Here is a 23,852-nt window from a genome sequence, read left to right on the forward strand (position 1 = left end):
ATTGATGAGAACATCTTCAAACAATAATTGTTCTCCTCTCACAGGGTTTTGGCATGTGTTTTCATTCAGTGCGTCTTCGAGGTATTGTCTGGCTTCGTTTTCTTGTAAGAAAGGAAATGCATAAAACTGAAAGACTGGGTTCATATCTGCGTCGTTTCCGTATATCTCTATGATTCTTTTAAGAAATTTTGCAGCTTTATCTGCTTGATTTTTACCTTTACGAAGGTTTTGCTCAATGTTCTCCGGCTTGCAGTGCTTCACCTCGATAATGGCGAAATAATTTTTTCCAATTACAAGAAAATCAGTCTCTCCTTCGAGGCCCCGATTTTCTTTATGACAAGCATGATCACCCGATCGACGGCACTTGTCTGATGTACAGCTGTGATATGAGAAAACTTGTTCATACAGTAAATGTTTAAACTCAACCCCATGCAGAACAACGCAATTCTCCCGCAATTTCTCTAATAATCTGTAAACAGTGACTTCAGCCTCATATTCCATCCGCATATCCTGATCCTGCCGTTCAGTTTCGGACATCGCTGCAGAATCAATCGTTATTAGATCGAGACGCTGTTGGTTAGGAACTGGAGGGCACATAACTGAGGATCCATCCCATTTCTCGTTGCAATGTGCTCGGAGCACCTTTTTTCCTGGTTTTCCATAGCTATTATCTAACACTGCAATTTGTGAATCGAAAGTATTTCCTCTCACTTCGCCTGAAAGTTTTCCTCGATTAATGTTTAAATATCAATATCTTAGTTTTAAGTCATACTAAATATCCATATTTTCTATATAAAGCCTGTGAATCACTGCGACTAATTAATTGTAAAAAGGTGACAATAACCGAGTATACTACCGTAATTTCTGATGAAATATCGGATCTTATATCACTCTGTCTATCTTCAACTTAGAATTATAGGTTTTTAGATCAAATTAAGCCTCACCTTGTGCTTCAGTATTATTTTGAGGGTCCTCGTTTACGTTATAAAGCCCATCCTCATCCTGATTTGACATCTAAAGACTAAGAAGATATTTAATTACACTGAATATCTTAACTCTTCTATCTAGATAATCTTGACGTATCTAAGATAGTTTGCCCAGATGTCAAATGCACCATATTTGTTAAGGTGATTTTTTCCTAGCACCTAATTATACATGTAATAATCAACGAGCGAGTTAATATTGAACATGCCGTCTGTAATGCTCAGTTAACAACAATGATAAAACAAACTTAATGCAATAATTCGAATAACATATACTATTAATAAACGAATGAATGAATGAATGAATGAAGCATTTATTATACTAATACGCTCATGTTTCATTGCCTGTATACTGATACAATACGCACATATGTTATAACGACAACTGGTATTGGAGTAGTTAGGGGAAATTGGGAAGCCGTGTATCCCACCTTCTCAAATTTTGATATTTACCAATTATTAGGACGAGTGGCTAAGCTCACTTTTTCCGTACTTAGCAGGCTGCAGGCAAAGCTGCCTTTGATATTAGAAATTGGGTTATACCAACATCAAAACGACAAGCATACAAGTGATATTATATCGCACCGGTCAACGTATACAAATTGCCTTAACTGTGTTCTGATGCTCAAAATCTTAGGGTTTTTCAAATTTAGCACGCGCTTTGGACACAGCCTGAATTTCAAAAACAGCAAAACGTGTAAAAAGGCCTAGCAATTTGGCAATAGAGATCATTTTCAAACACAGTTTCAAGAACGATTAAAATAATACAATTTTAAATTCATATTAGGGCCTGCAAGCAGCTCTTGTGAAATAAGTGTAGTTCGAAAAAGGGATGCAAATTGTATTCTCTCGAAAAAATTTCAGGAAATTTGCTTCCAGAATTGAAATCTAGCAATGTGAAATGATAAATACAGCAAGATTTTGTTGTGCCAATTTAACTATTTAAGGGCCAAAGGAAAAGTCCTGCAAACTTTGAAAAATATGCTTACAGTAATAGATCACACTCTCAAAGATGGTGCAACATACAAATAGGGAGAATTTGGAACAATTTTTGGAAAATTTATTCTAAGGAATGAATTCTAGCGATGAGGAATGTAAATTTGGACTACAAGGGGCAAATTGTGTACTGCTAATTAACTTGAAAATACTGAACACGGCATAAAAGAGTAATCAGTAATGTTATCTGAATTTTATAATCGCTAGGCTTCTGAACGTCTGATGAACCCTGACATGTAATATCAGAATGTGTAATATAAAATATCAGATTTCTGGCTTATACTAGCTGGATTGTGTCCTGCTAATTTAATTGAAAATACTGAACACGGCACAGAAGAGTAACCAGCAATTTTATCTTAATTTTATAAATACCCCTGGCGGTATCATATGTCAAAATGACCCCTCAGAACGTATACCTCACCAATTATTCCTTATATGGGTGATCTAGAGCCTTATATATCGCTAAATCGCTCTTTTCTCGGGGTCTCGGTGGCCGAATGGCTAAGCAAACCATTCGAAACCCGGTTTGTGTAGATGACCACTGCCGGTTGTGTTGAGAATTGGTGGCTATTCCAACTATAGCGCAAGATTTGGGTTTCAGAAATACGCGGACTGTATGTACATACTACATATAGGTATTTGATTGATCGGATACAGATCCAATCGGATACAGATCGGATACAGATCGGATACAGATCCAATCGGATACAGATCCAATCAAGTACGCGACACTGACACAGTAACAAAGATTACTGCAACTGAAATAAAGGCTGTCTACAAGTTAAGTATGAATTACTGCTTAGTAGAAGGGTGATATATAAAGCCTGATTCAAGAATCTTGTGATTCGAACACCGTACCCCCACCTTTTACTGAAAATATTGTTTATTGTGGGCCAATATATAATGAAGCTGCTCTATATCTGATCGCCAAATATACAAAGAAAGTATCGTAATTCATGTGTAATTTCTTGTACTGTATCTACAGGGTGAGTTGAAAATAGTGTGTAGAATGTAAATGGCTCTATTTTTTTTGACAAATGAAATTTCCGCTTAATTTTTGCATATTTAGGTAATGAAAATATATAAATTTTATAATAATACAATAAAAATACTTAATAATTAATAATTTGCTCAATCCATCGTCCTTTATTAGCTATGACATGTTGATAACGTGTAAGACAATTGTCAAAATGTAGGAGAAGATAGATTTTTAGACTCGATTTTCAGGGCACGCGATTTGAGAACCCCATTAGGACGAATTTACGAATTTTTGGTAAACTGCCAAAAATCAACCAAATTATGAGTAAGAATCAAATGAGAGGCAAAAATGAAATTTGTAACGTTTATGAACTGATAGCAATTCACCTTTCAAAATTTGCTCCTTCGTTAAAAAAATGATCGATTTTTACATTCTACACACTATTTTCAACTCACCCTGTACATTGGATTTTATATCCTTATGTTTCGACAATGATAAAACAGATTTCAAAATTGTGTTTCTTGAAATTTGCAACATCTTGGCTGAAGGTGCCGGAAAACGTTTGGAGTTTTTTGAAATCCATTTCAAAACAGTCGAGAATGTTTACCGATTCTTAACAGTTTTCCAGAAGACGTCATTACATATTAATAAGCAGATAAATACCCCCTTTTGTAGGTAATTAACATATTGTTCTTTTCCAAGCAATCTCTCTGTTAATTATAATATTTAATATTTGATCAAATAAAACTTATTAAATACCATTTGATTACCACTCCACCCATGCCATCGCCCCTCAGTCTGCTTCATAACTTAAAGAATACCATTATCAAGTCATTTGCGAGATTAGACTCGATCTGAAGTATAAATTAGATCACATACTCCAGTCACCAAACCTCTTCCCAAACCTGCAGCACACAACATTCATCAAGCTTAGTACTGCATGATCCAAACTACAAGTACAGCTTGTCCAAGTGAACTCACCTGCGTTGAAGAACTAGTGCCGATGATATCACGGTAGGTAGGAATGTCAGCAATGTGTCGTTCTATTAGTGCAGTGTGAGAGTTCAGGCTGTGCCGTTGTAGCTTTGTTCGGTCACTCGATACCTTGCACTGTTCTCTCTTTTAGTCGCTTCATTAACTCTGCCCCACCTCGGAATTGTTCTGATGATCCGATTCTTTGAAACCGATACTTCTCGTTTTCCCGCTCAAATGCAACCCAGCTTCTCCCAATCTTACCCTAATCTTGTCCAGCTGATTGGTGTTTAATCCGCTGTTTAATCGGTAACCAGGACTCATTATTCAACTGATAAGTTTTCAGGCGTCTAATGAGACCTAATTATCACAAGTTAGTATCTCTGTTTTTAACTGTTCAGCGCCACTCCCTCATTAACTCCACATAACCTCTACTACTGTTCTGAATTCTGATCTGATATGTGGGTGTATCCGATCTCAGCTCCACTTCCTGCTTCCTTGTCAACAGATAGTTATATCTTCTCCAACCAGTTCCACTTACCATTCTTATTCTTATCGTTTTCTAGTTAGTAACTATCGAAAATCTTGACTGTTCTTTTACTTCTTGTCATGACGAATGACAATTTTGTAAACGATAGCACCTACACTGTTCCTCCTCCTGGCCGCCATAATCTCCCTAGCTGTTGTATGATAATGACGAGTAACCGCACTGTTCGTCTTTATAGTAACGCGAGTCCAGTAATTTCTATACTTTTTATCCGCTCAAAAAAGGGATAAACGGTGATAAATTTCTCGGTTGTTATGTTTTCCCATGTTGTTGGAGACTGCTAAATAGTTACTAGTAGTAGTGAGTCATTGTTACTATTATACAGTTGAAGACGAAGGCTATGTGTAGGTGTGCAGACTCTAAACTCTCTGCAAATTTTTGCAAGATTCAATGTTGCTGCAGAGCTAACAATAATAGCTGGTTTATCTGAGCCGGTGCCAATATTCATAAGTGAGCTGCACGAGAGCTTGTGTACACGGTGTGAGCTTCTTTCACACACATGACATCACAAAGACACGTTGCTGCGCTTCTCTGGTGGTGTCTGTGTGAAGTTGCGTCATCTTGTTGTATCTGGTATACATGCAGCTTTGATCTCTCGGAACATCTGTTGTTTTGGGTGAAGGATCTGGTGTTGTTCCTGTGGTTACATCATTGCAACTTTATCCTAGTAGGGAGGAGAACTGCATGCAACTCATCACTTCTGCCGTGGGAAATTGATTTGTGTGACAGTTTTAAGTTTAGTAATCAGTGCACCGTAATTACCATCCCTTATTCTGTATTGCTGTACGGGTGTAGGGTTGGTCGCTTTGGTAATGTTTTGAGCTTTTTGTTACTTTGCCAGAATTTATGATTTTGATTTTCGAGCGTTGGCTGGATCTTTGAGTGTTGAATGGGGCGTGATAATCCAAATACCGACCTTTTATTGCTGAATTTACAACATTTATAAATTCAACTGAGACAGTCACACCAGCTTTCCCCTAGTTTAAAATTCTCACCTACAAATTACGGCCTTGTCCACAGCATCACTCCACCTAGTCCGATTCTAAATTACATATGCAACGAGAAACCCCCACAATCCAGCAACTTCATAGTCATATAGTTCTGTTACTAATTATCAGAGAGAGAGAGAGGGTGAGAGAGAGAGCACTACTAGGAACTTGTCACATCCCCTGTCTGTTTAAATGCAATCAGTCTCTCCAGCTGCTCTGGAACACCACACACTGCCACAGTGCCAGAGGCACATATTAGGTGCGATGGGTGCGGGATCGCACAATTTACCGTTTTCCGCACATTTCCGCATAATTAATTGTTTTCCGCACATTTCCGCACATTTTGTAATTTTCTGCATATTTCCGCATAATCTAGAATTTTCCGCGTAATTTCGCATAATTTTGAAATTTTCGCGTTAAGATTTTCGATGTGAAAACCAAAATATTTTAAAAGTCGGGCTCTTTTATTTATTAGGACCGTGACTCAGGCCCTTTCGGGACCCTGACACAGGCCCTTTCGAGACCCTGACCAAGGCCCTTTCGGGACCCTGACCCAGGCCTTGTCGGGACCGTGACCCAGGCCCTTTTGGAACTCATACCTAGGCCACGTGACCCAGTTACCACGTGACCCAGGCCCTTTCGGGACCCTGACCCAGGCCCTTTCGGGACCCTGACCCAGGCCCTTTCGGGACCCTGACCCAGGCCCTTTTGGAACTCATGCCTAGGCCACGTGACCCAGTTACCACGTGACCCAGGCCCTTTCGGGACCCTGACCAAGGCCCTTTCGGGACCGTTACCCAGGCCCTTTCGGGACCCTGACCCAGGCCCTTTTGGAACTCATGCCTAGGCCACGTGACCCAGTTACCACGTGACCCAGGCCCTTTCGGGACCCTGACCAAGGCCCTTTCGGGACCGTTACCCAGGCCCTTTCGGGACCGTGACCCAGGCCCTTTCGGGACCGTGACCCAGGCCGTTATGGAACCCTCGTCGTTACCGTACCAGGCTCGTATATCACATCACAACGTCATGGACCGTTTCCTAAAGAAACGAACAGCTACAGACAGTGACCCATCATCAAGCTCACCACACAAGAAACAGAAGATACCTGCATGGGATCTGATCGACTCTATCAAGAGGCGTCTTCAAATAACTGTCTCCTGATCTCTACCAGATCAAGTCACTGTTCTCAGATAACTGAATCTCAATATTAGGTTCAATCATGGTCTTAGTAAAGAACTACACCCTCAGTAACACATAAACAGACCTATTTTTGATAAGAGCGGCGGTTATACGTTTAGAATTTCCAAAGTCCTTGAGAAAATGCAAAAGAAAACCGCACAATTCCCGCACAAATTTCGAAAACATCGCCGCACATTTGCCGCATAATTGGTAAAAATTTACCGCACCTTACCGCACATTTAACCTTTATAGTCGGGTGCGGTATCGCATAATTTCGATTTTTTTACCGCACCTAATATGTGCCTCTGCACAGTGCTATCTCTCTCAGTGTAGCAGACAGGTTCCACCACACTTCCACCCTCACTTCCGGGTAACTGCCACCGTGGTCGGCAGCAACTGTGATATTAGCCACTTTGCCGTTTTGTCACATGGACGAGTGTGCTGATATCAGATAGTTTCTCAGTTGGGGCCGGTGAACTTATTGTTTGATTTTTTAGCCGTTCTGTCATGAAATATAATTTTCAGCTTTATTTGTTCGTTGTAATTTGTCTGTTTTCAAGTATTTTGTCACAATTTCTCCTCCGTCTCTCTTTTTTCTATATATTTTCTTAGTTTTATTTGCTGTAGTCTTTGTGTCGAAAGTCGCGATGAAATACGAATGCTGCCAGTACTATCTGTTTATTGACAAGTAATTTTTGCTCTGCTTCAAAAGTCAAATAGTTGACGTGTCTGGATAGGAGCCAACTGCCAAGTGCTTGATTTAGTCTCTTTATGTATTATGTTTCTTTAATCCAATAGAATTTAAATCCAGTCAACTGACGCCGTCTTTAAAATAAACTGTCTGTAACAAACGAACTTATACGTATAATATTAGAATCCTGTTGTTTTCTGCTGGTGGTCATTCTGTTGAAGGATTTCTTAAAAATATTCGCCCTTTCCTCCCCATCCTCCCCATCCTCCCTCTCTCTATCCTCTCTCCCTCTCTTCCCTCTCAGAAACTAATTCAACATGAAGTATACAGTCTAGCTACTAAGTGGTGTGACATTTATATTAAATAGTAACGTGTACCCACTACTTCCTCAAACTTTTGAGAGTAATTATCTAAGTTTTGTAGTGACCCACATAGTGCTTAGTACACAGTGTACACAGTGTATCTGTTTACTTTAACTGTCTGTGCAGACTGTAACGTAGTTTGTGTAGTGTTCGCGGTACTGTTGCGGCACTTTCTTTTAGGCTTTGTGCTACCAATCAGTACATTTTTATAATTCTGGTTCATTCTGTAAATTAACTCGTCAAACAACCTATCGATCACTCCCACAGGGTCCCACAGTTATGACAGATTGATAAGGAATCTTATCTATGATCTATCTGTAAATTCTGCCAGTTCACTTATCAATTTAGTCTGCATTTTAATTTATCATCAGCATGTTCTCATCTGCTATCTGTATCGTTAGTTTAAAACCTCGAAACATTATTCCCTGTAAACATTTTTACCCGGCGCAGGTGACTTTATTGGTTGGTAACACCTGAAATATGATCAGTTTTAACCACTTCGTCACGCTGTGTCCTAGAGGTGTTTAGGGTTGGGGTGGGTCCAAACACAACAGACTTCACAATATAATCACACGTATCGGATGATAATTCATGTGATTAGGGAAATATTGAGAGTACCGGTGCTCCAGCATGCATCTAGATAACACGTGACATTACCATAACACGTGACAGTATGACTTGTGTATCTGAGCAATCAGAGGTCGCTCTGTGTACGTCGGGAAATTTGGATTTGTTGATAGCTTGATGAAAGTAGCCGACCTGACCAAGTTGGAGTTAGCGTGCTGACTATGTTTCATTATGCTGAATTTATTCTACTCGTTTAGTCTCTTGTTTTTAGTTTAGTCCCTTGGTTTTAATTTAGTTTAGTTTAATTAAGTTGCTTGATAATAACAATTATATAATTGTGTCTAATTGAAATTCTGTTCAATAGAAATATAGATCCTATGAAACATGTGTGTATACTGTATACTGTACAGTTTAAGTAACTATCTTAGAAACCCAGGAATTATGAACAGTTGTTAGATATTTCTAGAATATGAGGAAATGCTGGATATAGTAATATTAGGAATAATCAAGGTTAGAGGCACAATGTGGGCAATGTTGTGGTTAGCAGAATATGTTTTTACTAAGCTGCTAAATAAGGTGTTTGGGCGTGTCCGTTTTGTGGTTCAGAGATTAATTAGAAAATCAGAAAACGTTTAAAACAGTTACGGTGTGTTGTGTATATATAATATTTACATTATTCTGGTGATTGACGTATGTAAATATCATTCGTTCGTCATAAACGCAGTCTCTCATCTGTTCCACTATAACTAACCAAGAGTGTAACAGTCTTACGTTTGTGTACTCAATGTTAACTTTGTCCAACTGTCCTGATGTTTGGAAAACGAGAACTTCCCTTCTCAATCTGTTCAACATTGTTTGCTCTTGACACTGATTCTTTTGCTATTATTCCATCAGATTCGGTTCCATTTTATCTAAATATCTGACCAGTACTTTGGCAGGATGAAAAGATGATGTTTGCAGCTCACACGCGGGAATCACGTGACAAATGGATATTCTCCCTCAACAAGTGTTGCAGTAACGACAGTCTCGAATGTGAGTACCGCCATCCCTACTTTGCATGACGATCTTTTACCCTTTTAATTCACTAATTCTCAAGATTTCGCTAGAGAATTATTAATTCATCTCATAATTTAATTTCAAATCGCACGATAACATTTATAACCGTAGATACTCGTGACTTCGTATCTATAATTCGGTGTCTGACATTTAATTTCTTCCCTAACTTGATGAATGGAAATCTTATTAACCGAGTAAAATTAATCATCGAACTTTGTCTCCTACTCCAAATTGTACGTGTCCTGAAAAATAATTTGTCGTCGTATATCAAATTTCGTGTACCGCCCAGAACCACCGCCTCATATTTAGTACATTCAGCACGGCTTAATTAATACATTCATCACTAGAATTATAATTAGAAAACTTTGATGAGATTAGTTTGACACCGTTTGTAATCGTACGTTTTCGATGAAGTGATGATTTGTCTTCAGAGATAAATACCAACCCTTACTAACAAGGAAGAGGTATCTTGATGCTAAAACTAGATACATCATTCTCTTCTACCTTATACGGCCTCCCCACCTCTAGGCATCTTCCCCGGTACTCCAACGACCAATGTACTACTATATACTATACTTTACCCCTGTTTAAAGTTTGTAAAAACCTAAGTTAGATGGTTGTCGCCGGGGATAGTTGTTGTAGTGTTAGTCTCTGTATTTGTTTTATTAGGTGACAGTACCATATATAACACTACACTTATAACACTGCCACACTATATCGATAAGTTCAGTGCTGGGTGCTACCATCTGACAGGTGACATGTCCTTTTCTAGACTTCTCCGCACTTCTCGAGCTTACCGCGGTCGCTTCGCTACAAATAAGGGCTGCTCTGCGGGCAACAGCGCGCTTTTTATTCATTTTCGTTCTTGCTTTGGAGTTTTTTAGGCTGGTCAGTAGTGTAGTTACACGTGATTTGTTGATGGTTAGAGGGGGAACTGTCTGTTTGAGAGGGGTCTATGAGGTGGACACGTGATATCCTGATCTGTCCTCACGTTAACACCATTACATAGTCAGTTGCTCGTTCCTTTCCCTGTTCTGTTTAGTTGTGTATCCCTTTCAATCATCTACAGAGAGTTTCATATTTTGTGGGTATAGTTTGAAATTCGAAAAAGTATTTAGTAACGAGCGGTTTCATTCTTTTAAATTATGTTATTGCTATGGTTGGACTCAGAGTTTAACATTGCAACAACTGTTATTTACCATTAGTTTAGAAATACACGCGAGTTAAAAGTATACACAGGAATTTCAAAACACCCTGTATTTGTAACCCTAGTTTTGTAACCTTGCACGAGCAAGAAGCTGCAGTTTCCAAAAGGGCGTGTATATCAGTGAAGCTGGTATGAGGAGTGAACGTATAAATATAGTCCTGTCATATGTCAACTTGTTGTTACCTGCTGGAATGAATTACGTAGGAGTTAGTGCTGCAGTATTGTAGGCTTCTTCGCACACATCCGAAATCAGATATATATATTGCTGAAATTAAATATACAGGCTCCATATATATATGGAGCCTGTATATTTAATTTCAGCTCGCTTGAACTTTTAGCCTCGCTTTGCTGCTTTTGCTATCGGCCTTTTTGTAACGGACAAAAATCTTAACTATTTCCTCTAAGTTGCTTAGTGGAGTTAGTGCCAGTATACAGTTTATGACACTTGTCCAGTAAATTGCTTTATCCTCTGTGTCTTTCTATTGTTTCTCGGTTGTTTGATTTTACATATCCCATTAGGTTAACATATTTAGACACATGTTTAACGAATAACGAGATTGGTAAAACTGTATATCATTATCAAAAGCTAGGATTGTAGATTGGAATATGGATGACGCTGAAAGTCATATCCGAGGTGAGGATCAAAACAAATGTTTAAACACATAAAAGGGTCTGGTACAAATGACAAATGGTGTGACGAGTTTTTTTCCTGATGAACATTGGGCACTTACTCTAGCTTTTGTACTCCACTCTGTACATTTGTTATGTTAGATTTCTATGTGACGACTGTAAAATGTAAATAACATATTTCCCAAACATTTGCGTATCGTTTGTTTGTTTGTTGTGTATTATAATTAAGTACCTAGTAAAACTAAGATGAATGGGTTTGGCTGGGTTGAAGTTTTAGCATTCACATGTTGCGTGTGTTTGACTGCACTACTCATCAGGAAGTTTCTAAGTGAGACGAAGCGCTTAACACTGGATTAAACTTCTCAAAGTTTAAAATTGAAATTAAAAATGTTGCCATTCACAAGTTCATAAACGCCGTTAACTTGAGGTTGAAATTCGATCGAGCCTTAAACCTCTAAAAAGTGAAAATTACTCTAAAACCTCTAAAAAGTGAAAATTACTCTAAAACATCTAAAAAGTGAAAATTACTTTAAAACGTGTCCGTCACTCCTTCTTCCTCCGCAGCTTTCAGAAGCAACTCCATGAACGGGAGTACGATAACACTAAACACGGTAGATAAGATAAAAGATGTGAAGGAGGAGATCACTTTTGCAGAATACAAGGGATATCTGAGGGAGAAGACACACATGTTCCAGGTAATTGGAACTCGAACTAACCTTTAAAAGTAGCCTCTAAATTAGTCTAATTGGTTTAATTAACTTTTCACTGTACACACTGTTGGTTCTTTAAACATCTTACATAAACTGATTATCTAACACTTACTTATTGTATATTTCTGGTATTTCACCTCGTGCTATTTTTAACCTCTCTCTATTCCAGTGGACAAGAAGATATTGTTTCGTCACTAAACACAGCCTCTACATCACGCTGAGCGAGGAGAATCTAGAACCCCTCTTTGAGATTGTTCTCAGTACCATCTCCGTTAACCCAGACTCAGGTACAAGCTTACTTTAACTGAGAGCTACTCCGGGTTTTAGCTTTGTGGCGCATGTACTGCCTAGCACTCCCTGATTCTTATATTTTGACCTTGCTTAATGCCCATCTTTGGTCTGTTAGAAAAGATCCTGCTTATTTTTCGAATTATTATTTTTACCACTCTTACGGATTCAACGCCCTGTTTCTTTCCAAATTAACACCAACACGTGTGAATCCATCCACTGTCTTTACTATACCCAAAATCCAACTAACAGTCTAAGAAACCACCACAAAAATATAAGTTGAGTTTGTTTTGGTTTCACTATTCCTGGGCGGATGGTTTGAGCTGTGGTTACCAAACCCAGTGCTCGTCACACTCCTATAACTCCCCATAAACCTACCAAGATCACACAAGTTGCTTATCCTAACAACTGCTCCCCTTAGAACTGAAGAAACCGTACGCATTCCGGCTAATATCAACCCAGATAGCCAGAGAGTTGTTCCTGGCTGCGGAGAGTGAGGAGGAGTATGACACGTGGCTCCTGGTGCTCGCTGGTAAACCTGTCCCTATAAGAGACCAAATCTCACATAACAAGGTACTTTAATCTTATTTACATGTAGAGAGAAACCATTGATTGTAGGCGCTCATTATTTTATCTAGCTGTTGGCATGTTTTATAAACAATCAAGAACCTCTCCACTAACCTAGCATCATCTTCTCCCAGGCCCCCAGAAGTGAACCAGCTCCACCAGCACCCATCCCAGCCTGCAAGATGAGGGAGATAGCCCACACCAAGGGTCTCCTCTTCAGATTAGTGGACGGTAACTGGATCTGCTCGTGGTGTGCCCGGCACCATAGCAACCTCCTGCTCTACGACTCAGAAAACTCGGCCCTCCCCTTCAACTCGGTCAAGTTGTCGGGAGCAGACATCGCCACAGACCACGCTCATAACATCTACCGCTTCCTCATTACACCTTCTAATCAGGACACTGTGAGTTATCTGTGTGTTTACCTGATAGTTGCTAAACAGCGTACCTATTATCTGCTCTTCTGTTTGTATTTAATTAGTTGACCTGTGTTTTAATTGCTCCTGACGTGTCTGCTATGAAAGTCAGTGCTATCAATTATCATTGATTAGTCCGGGGAATTTTGACAATTAACATGCTAACTGAACTCCCTTCTCCATCAGACCCTGACACTGGGTACAGAAAACATAACAGACTTTGAGAGGTGGTGTGCAAGCTTCACCATGGCAACGACGATTCGGTCGCGCACCGCCACCGGCTCCTCGTCAACACGAGGAGACAGTTTCGGGAGAAAGTACGAGAGTTCCGACTATTGTACGACCAGCAGCGCTGAAAGACTGGATAATAGCAGTCAGAGTCTACCTGCTGAACGGTAAGTTTAAGGGTGGGACGAAGTGGATCTGCAGGATAGCCCCTCTCTGATAGGGGTATATTTTAGGCGGTAGTGTGGGCCAGGAGAATGTCCCCTCTCAGTTTCGTATCTTTTGCTCAAGAATGAAGTCATGTGGCCTGTCACCGACTAATTTAGTTAGTTAATGCTTCACGTTGCAATTTACAGTCCAAAATGTTAGGAATTTTAATACAGCTCATTTCAAATTTTGGTCATTTTTGGGCGTTCATCCTGTCATTTTTACACATTTACACATTCTTCACCGTCTGTATTTATTTCAAATATTTAGTTCATTCTGATCTTTTACCCTAACAAGAATTTCGCCGCGGTTAAACCACGCACGATCTATTTTCCCTACGACACGATGTACTTGTATTTTGTACCATTAATTCTTTCGAGTGAAAAGAGTGACTGGAAAAAATAATAAACGAGTGGGATTCGCGCATGGTAAAAATTGACGATTTATTTGACCATTGTAGCGCCGCGCGCATCAACAATAAATGAATCCAGAAAATTGCGGAAAATAACTTTGCGAAGGAGGAACTTCACTGTAATTAATTAACACGTGGCTAGCGTCGCGCGCAGCATAACAGACGCTTCCAATACACACAATTATAGGGGAGTGGTCTATATTGCGAAGGAGCAGACTTTTGTCGACACCGTAGGACCGTCGGGCCACCTCATATATCCAAACCCGATTACTTATTCCCTACGATCTTTTTGCCTTCGGCAAGAGTAGGGAAAAAAATGTGATCTCACTAGGGGTAAGGAATGACCTCAGAGCGCTTGTGATGATCTGACTAAACTGCTGTTTATGACACATGTCAACATGTTTTGCTATTTTGCTATCACCTGGCTTTAAAAAAGATACCACCTGGCTTTAAAACAACCTTTCTTCATGTCATCGTCACCTGCTCATGACGTTCCATGACGCTTTTCACCGGACCATGCTTGTACTATAGCAACCTGTTGCTAGGTTACCTGGAAACTTTGTGAAGGTATGATTCTCTGTCAACACGCCGCGCTCCTTGCCCGCCTCAAATTCTACTGAGCTAACTTGGGCTGCTTCTCTGAGTCACGATAGGGCAGATCTTACTTAGTGAAACGTGGCAGCAAGCTTGCGATGTAGTAGTGGCAGACGTGTTGATATTGTTAGGAATCTCTTGTTTTTGTTGCCGTTCCTTTACGTTTCGCTGGGCTTGTATAGTTGATAATATCTTTTTGGCCGATATGCCACAATACGAACTTTCTATCAGTATACGCAGGCCTCCAAGCAAACCAAGCAAATGCAGGTACATGTTGCATAGTAATTATATACTGACTAAATATGTCTCTCAGATGTGGACCACACAAGAAACCTTAGTTACCCTTCGTTTAGACTTTATACCGTCATCTGTCACTCAGTTCACCCCTTATATATATTAGTCTCCTTTATTTTAAGAATATTTCGCCTGTTCCCTTCTTATCAGTAGCACTATTCTTGATCTACTTTTGTTAATTTCAGTTTTTCTAATGCGAATTTAACCTCATAAACCAATTAAAAGTCAATCAATAAACATATCCTTGTTTTCAGTTTCACATCCGGGTATGGGAGCGCAGAAAGTCTAAACAGTGTTGGGTCTGGAATGTACGAGAATGTTAGCAAGCATCACAGCAACAGAAACAGTTCCGAGTACGAGGACTATGTTAATATGGGTCACGTGCCTCCATCAGTCCCTCAGCGACAAGCTAACGAGATGGTAAGTTCATTGTAAGGCATGTTGGCGCACAATTTTTAGTTCTTGGATCTATTGAAATTTGCAATAGTCCTTATGATTATTTGACAGTCCATATTGTGCTGTATTTTGCCTACCTAGATATTCCGAATTTCAATTTCTCCCCTGACTAAGATTATGTAATTCAGGTTGAAGAGTGGGTAGATAAAGTGCAGCAAGTTGAACCAGAATACGACGAACACGACGCCTCACAACCACCTGACCTACCTGAGAAACCTCGCGATCACGTGATCAACTCTAAAATAGACAATCGAGAAAAGCTCACGACCCGTGAGATGGCAGCTAATTTTGAGGAAGAGGACGAGGACTACGCAGAGCTTCCCCCTCTTCCGGAGTCCAGACAGCCTCGTTCCGAGCCTGCTGACAAACCTGCAGAGGTTGAGTTGGTGGAGCAACAGCCCGAACCTGTCAGTGTTAAAAATTCTAATCAGTCTTCTGGGTCAATAGGATTTGATACCTCGAATCTTCTTCCGGAAGTGGAGAGTTTGGAGTTGATTTCAGACAGAGAGTTCGAGCGCATGGAAAGGGAAATATTGGACAGCGCAGACTCTTCAGAGAGGGATCCGTCCTCAAAAGTTAGCAGTAGCAATGATCTGTTAATCAATCAATCAGTAGATTTCCCATTCGATGATCTTTTGGATCAACTTGAAGAGCTAGATGAACCTAAAAATCTGAACAGACTGAGTGGAAATTCCCAGCAATCTGATATGCCTTCAGAGATTCCTACTCCAGTTTCAGAGCCAGAATCACACCCTTCACACTCGAGCTACGACATCGTCTCTCAAGATGTGTCTCCTGAGGAACCCTTGGAACATATCAGTGAGAAAGAAATTTTAGATGCCACAGAAAACGTCCCCTCAAAAGATCGGAATTTAAGACCTACCTCTTCCTCCCCGTCATCTTCATCTTCTTCTTCTTCTTCTTCAGGAACTTCCTCTTCTGATCCACCGTCATCAACACCCGATGATTCAGACAAAGTATCCGAGACGCTGGAGGATACACCCAAACCATCTCACTCTAACGTGTCCAGACTTTCCAGTTTGGATAAATTAGAGACCTGGGACAGTGGGCTGGAGGAGTCTCTCTTGAGAACCTCTAAGATCCTCCAAGAAGCAACTGAGGAACACGAGCACAGGATGTTCCCTGATCAACTGCTTTTGAAACTAGGTTTGTTCTCTCTCTCTCTCTCTCTCTCTCTCCCTTGTTTTGCTCTCTCCCTTTTTTTTCAATTTTCAACGATATTGGTGAATTTTTGATCAATTAATTAAAACCAATTGACTATTAAATTCGTAAATTCCAGTCAACAGAGTTATTTTTCCATTTGGTTTGATTATCAATACTTTTCAGGAAGTTTAGAAGATGAAAGTTACAAATACACTGACCACTCTGCGGCAGACTTGCCAAGTCCTGTAACATCAAGCATAGACAGTTGTGAAAGTCCCCAATCTGACAATCCCCCAGCTGCCACAAAACCTAAAGCTGGAAAACCTGTCAGTAAACTTGCTCGACCTTCTGGCCTTGCGCCACCAACCAAACTAGCTACTCCCAGTCCTAGAACATCTCGCAATGGCACACTTAAGAAATGTACTGCTTCTCGATCTAGTGGTAAGTCGGAGTGTTTTGTGTTTGTTAGTTTGTACTATGTCTCGTGATCGTACAATCATATCCAACTACTGTATCTATGTCAAAATTTAGACTAACTAACAACGGATTAATTTTATATTGTATGCCGCTTAAAATCATAAACAGTTGAAGTTTTTGCAATATCTTTATTCATCCTATTATATCGTTTATTTTAACACTTTTCTATTTTCAGATAACGTTTCTGGCTTACCTAAAAGTAGACCAACCTCAACAGAGGGACGAAACTCAAAAATAACATCACCTTACGGCACCTTACCGCGAAAGAAGAAGACCGTTCCTAAACAGACCAAACTGACCAGATCAAGACAAAACAGCAGTGAGGGTGGAATACCAGGACCCCGGGCCAGTCCGAGCGCCACTTCCATCAGTAGTCCTAGTATTGGCCTCAGAAAAAACACATCACGTGATTCATCATCAGGACTTGCGGCCCCCAAGAAGACCAACACTCTGCCCCGACCATCTAGGAGTCTTGCTCGACCTATTTCGGGTACTGGTCTTCAAAAACCAGCAGGTTTGAAGGTTCCAGCCTCGCGGGAGACAGTCAGATCTAGATCATCTTCTAGAGAATCAGTAGCTTCTTCTACTGGAGATCGAGATTCAGTGAGGAGAGACTCGGGTGATTCGGCTACAACCAGGTCCTCTCTGAGTAGGAACAATCCTACTGAGAGGTCCATGAGACGTAGACTTTTGTCAACCGAAACAAGCAAAACTCTCACAGGAAAGAGGCGCTTATCAGTAGGAACTAAGAAAATAGCTCCTGAAGTGTTGCGTTCCCCGAGTTACCAGAATGCAGTATCAGGGAGTGATGAACCCTCCGTCCCCAAGAGAAGCACGAGTCTAAGAACCTCAGGTACGTCCTCTTTACCTGGCTCCAACTCCTCCTCTCCAACACCACGCGCTCCTGCCAAATCTAGAGGCAGCACTCTTCCTACTCCATCTTCAATCAGATCTCCATCTCGATCCTCTGCCCAGTCTCCAGCTAGTTCTGTTTCCAAACTACGAACTGTGTCAACTTCGTCTAAAACATCCGAAAGTAGGCTATCTAGAGGAACCGAAGACAAAACGGACACTCCTAAATCGATTTTAAAACCGCCCAAATCCGAGACGAAACTCCCAAAATCTGGACTTCCAGCTCCTAAATCAGGGTTGAAAACCCCATCTTCGACAGGCCTCAGAAAACCCAGCTCTGGTGGAATTCCGAGGCCTTCAAGGTGATACTCCCACTGTTGGATTATCTAATTTTTATCGATAGAATTAATTTTTTGTTAATGATAATATGGGAGTAGATGGGGGTTGAGCTTTCCTCTGCTAGGTATCGAAGGCCCTATGGTGCTAAATTCTTATCGTTTTTAACATTGTTTTCGACAGTAAAAGTTGTAAACAGAACGCTAGTAGGCATATTTGGTTAATTTATTGTTTGAATTGGCAGTTGATTATGCTTTAAAACGTTTGTTGTAGAGAATGATAATGATATTGAAACGTTTTCCTTGCATTTTTGGGTGATTAATAAGTATGTATAGAAACTAAGAGTAAATCAACATTGCATCCTGCATCCTGCATCATTTCCATTATTTTATGATTGTTTCCTGAAATACGAACAAGTTAATCGGCTGTATATTGTCGTCATAAAAATTAATAAATCATATAGTCCCAAAAACTTATGTACCTGTACTGCTTGATTTCAATATTAATTTAAGTGATTTTTCATTTTGGCTGTATCCTTATTTTCGCCAGTTTTACTCAAAATTTTGTTCCGAATGTCGAGTTTGTTGCTTCGAAACGAGTGATATTACGGATTTCCTAAAACTTAATCAGCGACAATAAGAGTTTTAAGTTTCGTTTATATTTCAAAAGATTCCAGGAACTAGAAGGCGCCTGCCAACTAGTGATAATTGTGTATTGATTTTATTCTTGAAAGAATTTGTTGATATTTGTTTATTTTTGATACCATCTTTGATATTATGTTCATCTCTTTCGTTAAATATTTTGTTTAACCTCAAATTACAAGTGTTTAGTTTTGTTTATCATGATTCAGCTAGCACGACTTGGACTATGAGTATAACCATAACTGAAATAAGTGAGACCAAATCCGTACAGTATCCAAGAAGCACTACCACTAATCATGGTAGACACTAGTCAGCTCTCTTATTCTAGGGTGAGGGTTAGGGTTAAGCTCTATTGACCTCAACCCTTACTCTTCATTGTAAGCCTTAGTATTGCCACTGAACAATTATTATTAAGTTCAAATCGAAAGTCATCAGTGGTTATGAAATATGAAGACTACATGTTATTTGTAGATACCAAGATAAACCCGATAATAAAAAACAAAACTTAGTGGATTTTTGCAGTTATTGTTAGCGAACACTCTCGTATGACTTCAGTAAGATTTCGAATATTTTAGACATGTATACTCGTTACCACCGAGCGTTATTAATAACTTATGAATTTAAATTTGAATACAAAAATTTATTATAAAGGCTGTCAGTTTTCGTTTACAAACTAAAGAGATAAATAATCAGCCGTGTAAAACTATGCTGCATCATCCTGCATAACATTTGTATGCTTGTATTTTAGTTTGAATATGTCATTCCAATTTAACGGAACACTGATTTCAATTATACTAAATGAAGATTGAGCAGTGTATTATAACATACTGTGTATGATATATCAGATATCGATCGAGTGCGAATAAGTAAAAGTAATCACACCAGTTATTAAGAAGGGAAAAAAGAATATAATCAATGATTATTATTAGAATTCTATTATCGATAAAACGCTTAAAAGTTGCTTTGCATGCTTTTTATAAATAAATATTGATGTTGTCGAAAACCAAATCTTTGGTGTATTAAGTCAATTTATTTCTTAATTAATTTAACTTTTGACTAATTACAAATTATAGATATATAAACCATATAACTGTCTAAACGGCAACGCACCATAAGAATATACTGTCTCATAGGCACAATAGCAAGGGTAATGGTATTGCATAAGAATATTTGCATTATCATCTCTATCGAAACATTTCCGCACATACCATTTCTTGCTACGGAAATGCTAAATGTAAATTTAAAATCATGAAATACTTTTTTTAAATTTTTGTCTTTTTTCCTTTTTTTAAACATTTTTAATAAAAATTTATAATAAATTTAAGAAGTAAAAATAAAAAGTGAATACCTTAACATAACACTGAGCTCGAAACATCATCATAATTGAAAGTGAAACAGTTTAAAGGTTAACACAATAACACAGCAAAAAAAATTGAATTTGATTTCATTTTCCATTAAACTATTATGATATTGATAACTAAAACATTGATACATGTTACGTATCCCAAATATCAGAGACGCGCGAAAAGTGGCATGCAACGTATGTCAACTAAAACATATTTAAACTATCGAGGAAATTTTTAAACTCGCTGGAAAATATATATAAATGCTCACAGTTGATTATTAAAACATTGCCAGTTTTATGATACAAAGTTAATCGAAATTCATGTATTTTTTTCTTTTCTGTTTAATTACTTTTTTTTCTGTATTTATACAAACTACCTTTGTTAAGATTACTACTACTAGTCCGTTTGCTGTTATTTTCGTAAGATTATACCTAAAATTAAAAGTATAGAAAGCAGAAGGTTTCATTGCACTTGAACCGAAGTAGATACGTATTGTCAGTTTATATGATTATGTGATAAGTACAGTATAGTTCTATTCTTCTAAAATATTTGTAAAACTAGAGTTCCTGAGAAATTCGGATCCTCTTCGAGCTAGATAGAAGAAGAAGTAGGTACTAGGTCTGTCTGTTAGCAGTTAGATTGAACTTCTGTAGCTTAGCAACTTGTTTTCCATCTTGCTCTCATCGTCCTCTGAAATAGCAATAGTATGAAGAAAAAAAAGGCCGCGAAGAATTTAACTTATCGTTATCAATATCATGATGGCATTCAGCGGAGATACTTCGTTGCCTATGACGTCACTAGATACGAACTATGATTTTCATTGAAACAGCCACTGATGACATCAAATGGGCCGCTACAGTGGCGATTTAAAGTACGGAGAATAGCTCGGTAATATCTGCAGGGAGATTTGTTTTAAAACATATAAGAGATACGAAAAGTTTGTTTTAGCAGGAGCTTTCAAAATATATGTGTAATTGTAAATTGTCTTCTCGGTAATATTGTTTAAAATTCCAGGGTCAGGTTTCGAATAGTTATTGGAGATGCTAAAATCAAAAAGAAATATAAAGGTTTTTATTTTCTAGATACGAACGAGATACGAGCATTAAGACTCAACTCTATTTACAATAAAAAATCGATTTCATAACTTCAAATTCTTAATTTATAAATAAAACGATGCTCAGGTTGTACTTGTATTCACGTTTATTATACTTATAGCCATTGTTAATATTTTATACATCTCTGATCTCTGATTGTGAAGATCGCAGAAGGTTTCCCAAAGTGTGCATGGAACAAATTTGTTTCGCAAATTTACAAAAATGTAGCCTTAACAATCTCGAGTTAGGAGTAGGACTCCTGTTTTGAAGCATATTGTTCGGTAACGCCAACGGGACTGGTCTCTGTGCTGCTTCCAGTGTTACTTTCCTGATCCTCCTCAGAAGGTTCTTGAAATGGTTTAATTACAAAATCTGGTTATTGTATGATCACTTGTTTAGCTCGTACAATGTACACGAAGGCTGTAAGTACTACTACTAGTAGATTGCTATAAAGTGTTGTGACTGGGGTACCGTTAAAGCCATAAACTGATACAATTAATTATCTTATCGGACTTCATTTGAACGGACATTAATTGGACGCTGAAGGCCCTAGCGTTCGTTTTAATGTCCATTCAAATTAAGTCCGACAAGGTAGTTACGTTAAATACGTTAAAATAAATGAATGCCTCAAGCGTTCATTTTAAAATTAATGTCCGTTCAAAATTATTTCTGTTCAAGCAATTTCCGGTCAAATATCGTCCGATAACTATAAATATAATAAAATGAATTATATTTTTATTAGGTCAAGACATCCAATTTCTTTTAGTATTACGCTTTCATTGCATTACATTCGGTGATCCGTGAAAGCTTATTAAATTATATTTTATAGTCATATGGAAACTACTAGGTACCTTATCGGTCATAACTATCACGGACATTACTTTCACGCTGAAGACCTTAGCATGAATAATTATGTCCGTGAAAATAATGTCTGTGGCATTATAAAGGTCCGTGAATAATAAAGTCCGGTAATTATTTCCATTAATTTTAGTGTGTGTGTGTACCTACTTTAACTTATGCGTAGATTAAGATAATATGCGTGTAGCATACCTTATCGGACCTTATTTGACCGGAAATTAAATGAAGTTGAACGGACATAATTATGGACGGACATTAAAATTAACGCTCGAAGACATTCAAAACCATCAAAAATCCAAATTCATTTTTTTTGGCGTTTTAAAAATGTTAGCAGATAAGGTATTAGCTTATTTGACCAAAACCCATAATCGATCATGGGTAGAGTGGACCGCGCTGCCACTGGCTCTCTTTCCCAAACAAAAGGAAATGATATTAATTTGATTGACCGTCTGCAAATGCAAAATAATACCGAGAATGAAATCGTTCGCTCGCTTTTCCCATTCATTCACGGCTTACGAATTGTAATAAGTTTCGATTAATTACATCAATCACATGCTGTGAAAATCTGTTTGAGTTGCGTTCGGGTTGACCTAGTATTTCGGGATAAGGGTGGTATTTAATGAATTAGCTGAAGTTTATTCATTATTAAATCTTTATTGCAGAGTATAAGCTGCCTTCGGGTAGTCCTTCTTAATCTATTACAATTGTAAAAGAATGGGAAAAGCGAGCGACCGATTCCATTCTTGGCATCATTTTGCATTTTAATTCCTGCGTTCGATCTAATTTCTGCGTTCGTTCTAATAGTAATAGTAATTACATCTTGGTTACAGTAAGCAAGTTAACAATTAACAATTAACCGCTTGCAGTTTAAACTTTACCGCAAAACAGCCGCAACACTCGATTTGATGCGTTAATTTTGTCGCATCACCAACGAGGTCGTATAAACTTATAAAGGCCATAGATTAGATTTTGTGTGGCCGTTTAGAGGCAGTATAAAGGCCATGTAATATATCTTTTCAGTGGCCGTATAGTGGCCAAATCTAATGGACCCGACCACATTTCCGGAGACTAATATCAGGTGAATATGGAATATATTATGATATCCATGACCATATAATTATAACCTTAACTCAAACATCGGGGAATGCAATGTTGAATTTCTTAAAAGTTACAATTCACACAATTATTAATAATGTGCACTTTTTAAAAAAAGAGAGGCTGGGTCTGGTTGGCCCACGAGAGGATAGCATATGGAATATGGATGCTTTGCCTACCTCTGGAGTATGGCAGTCCTGTGGGAGGATGCCGGTGGAATCAAGATGTGTAATAAAGGATGAGGGTAAGTGTTGTGGGGTGAGTCATAGATGAACGCTTAAGTGGTGGTTGAGTGTGGAAAATGTGCACTGAAAGTACAGAAACGAGCAAAATTTCGACAGTTCAAAATCTACAAAAATTCAATGATTATCACTTTCCAATCGTTTAATTAAGGTTGTTAAGAACTGGGGCAATTAGCAATAGCTACGTGCTGCAATTTTAAAATTGCATATATATAACGAAATGAACGATACCTTTTATTTATATTCACATTGTTTAATACCAGTTTGATTATGACATCTGTCGACATGTGAATATCTGTTTGGTGCGCGGTACCTGTTGGGGAAAAGGGTGGTATTATGTTGCGAAGTTTATTCATACTTTCTTATTGCACAATAGCTATTTAAATCCTTCTATCTTACAATTGTAAATGAATGGGAAACGAG

At 38.6% G+C, this 23,852-nt stretch overlaps 1 protein-coding gene across 4 annotated transcripts in view; it reads left to right on the top strand.

Moving 5' to 3' along the window:
- The window catches only part of LOC134813402 (serine-rich adhesin for platelets-like), an 87,503-nt gene extending 68,534 nt beyond the window's left edge, over positions 1 to 18,969 (top strand). For all 4 annotated transcript variants that reach the window (XM_063821141.1, XM_063821143.1, XM_063821142.1 and 1 more), the window contains 10 exons: positions 9,204 to 9,297; positions 11,723 to 11,853; positions 12,038 to 12,155; positions 12,578 to 12,729; positions 12,858 to 13,124; positions 13,323 to 13,531; positions 15,123 to 15,288; positions 15,453 to 16,491; positions 16,672 to 16,929; positions 17,141 to 18,969. In XM_063821141.1, coding sequence (XP_063677211.1) covers positions 9,204 to 9,297; positions 11,723 to 11,853; positions 12,038 to 12,155; positions 12,578 to 12,729; positions 12,858 to 13,124; positions 13,323 to 13,531; positions 15,123 to 15,288; positions 15,453 to 16,491; positions 16,672 to 16,929; positions 17,141 to 18,183 — 3,477 coding nt within the window. In that variant the 3' untranslated portion in view covers positions 18,184 to 18,969. The remainder of the gene's footprint in view (positions 1 to 9,203; positions 9,298 to 11,722; positions 11,854 to 12,037; positions 12,156 to 12,577; positions 12,730 to 12,857; positions 13,125 to 13,322; positions 13,532 to 15,122; positions 15,289 to 15,452; positions 16,492 to 16,671; positions 16,930 to 17,140) is intronic.
- Positions 18,970 to 23,852: the final 4,883 nt, after the last annotated feature.

This window comes from Bolinopsis microptera, chromosome 3 (genome assembly GCF_026151205.1).
Source record: "Bolinopsis microptera isolate Bmic1 chromosome 3, MBARI_Bmic_1.0, whole genome shotgun sequence".
Taxonomy (NCBI): Eukaryota; Metazoa; Ctenophora; class Tentaculata; order Lobata; family Bolinopsidae; genus Bolinopsis; species Bolinopsis microptera.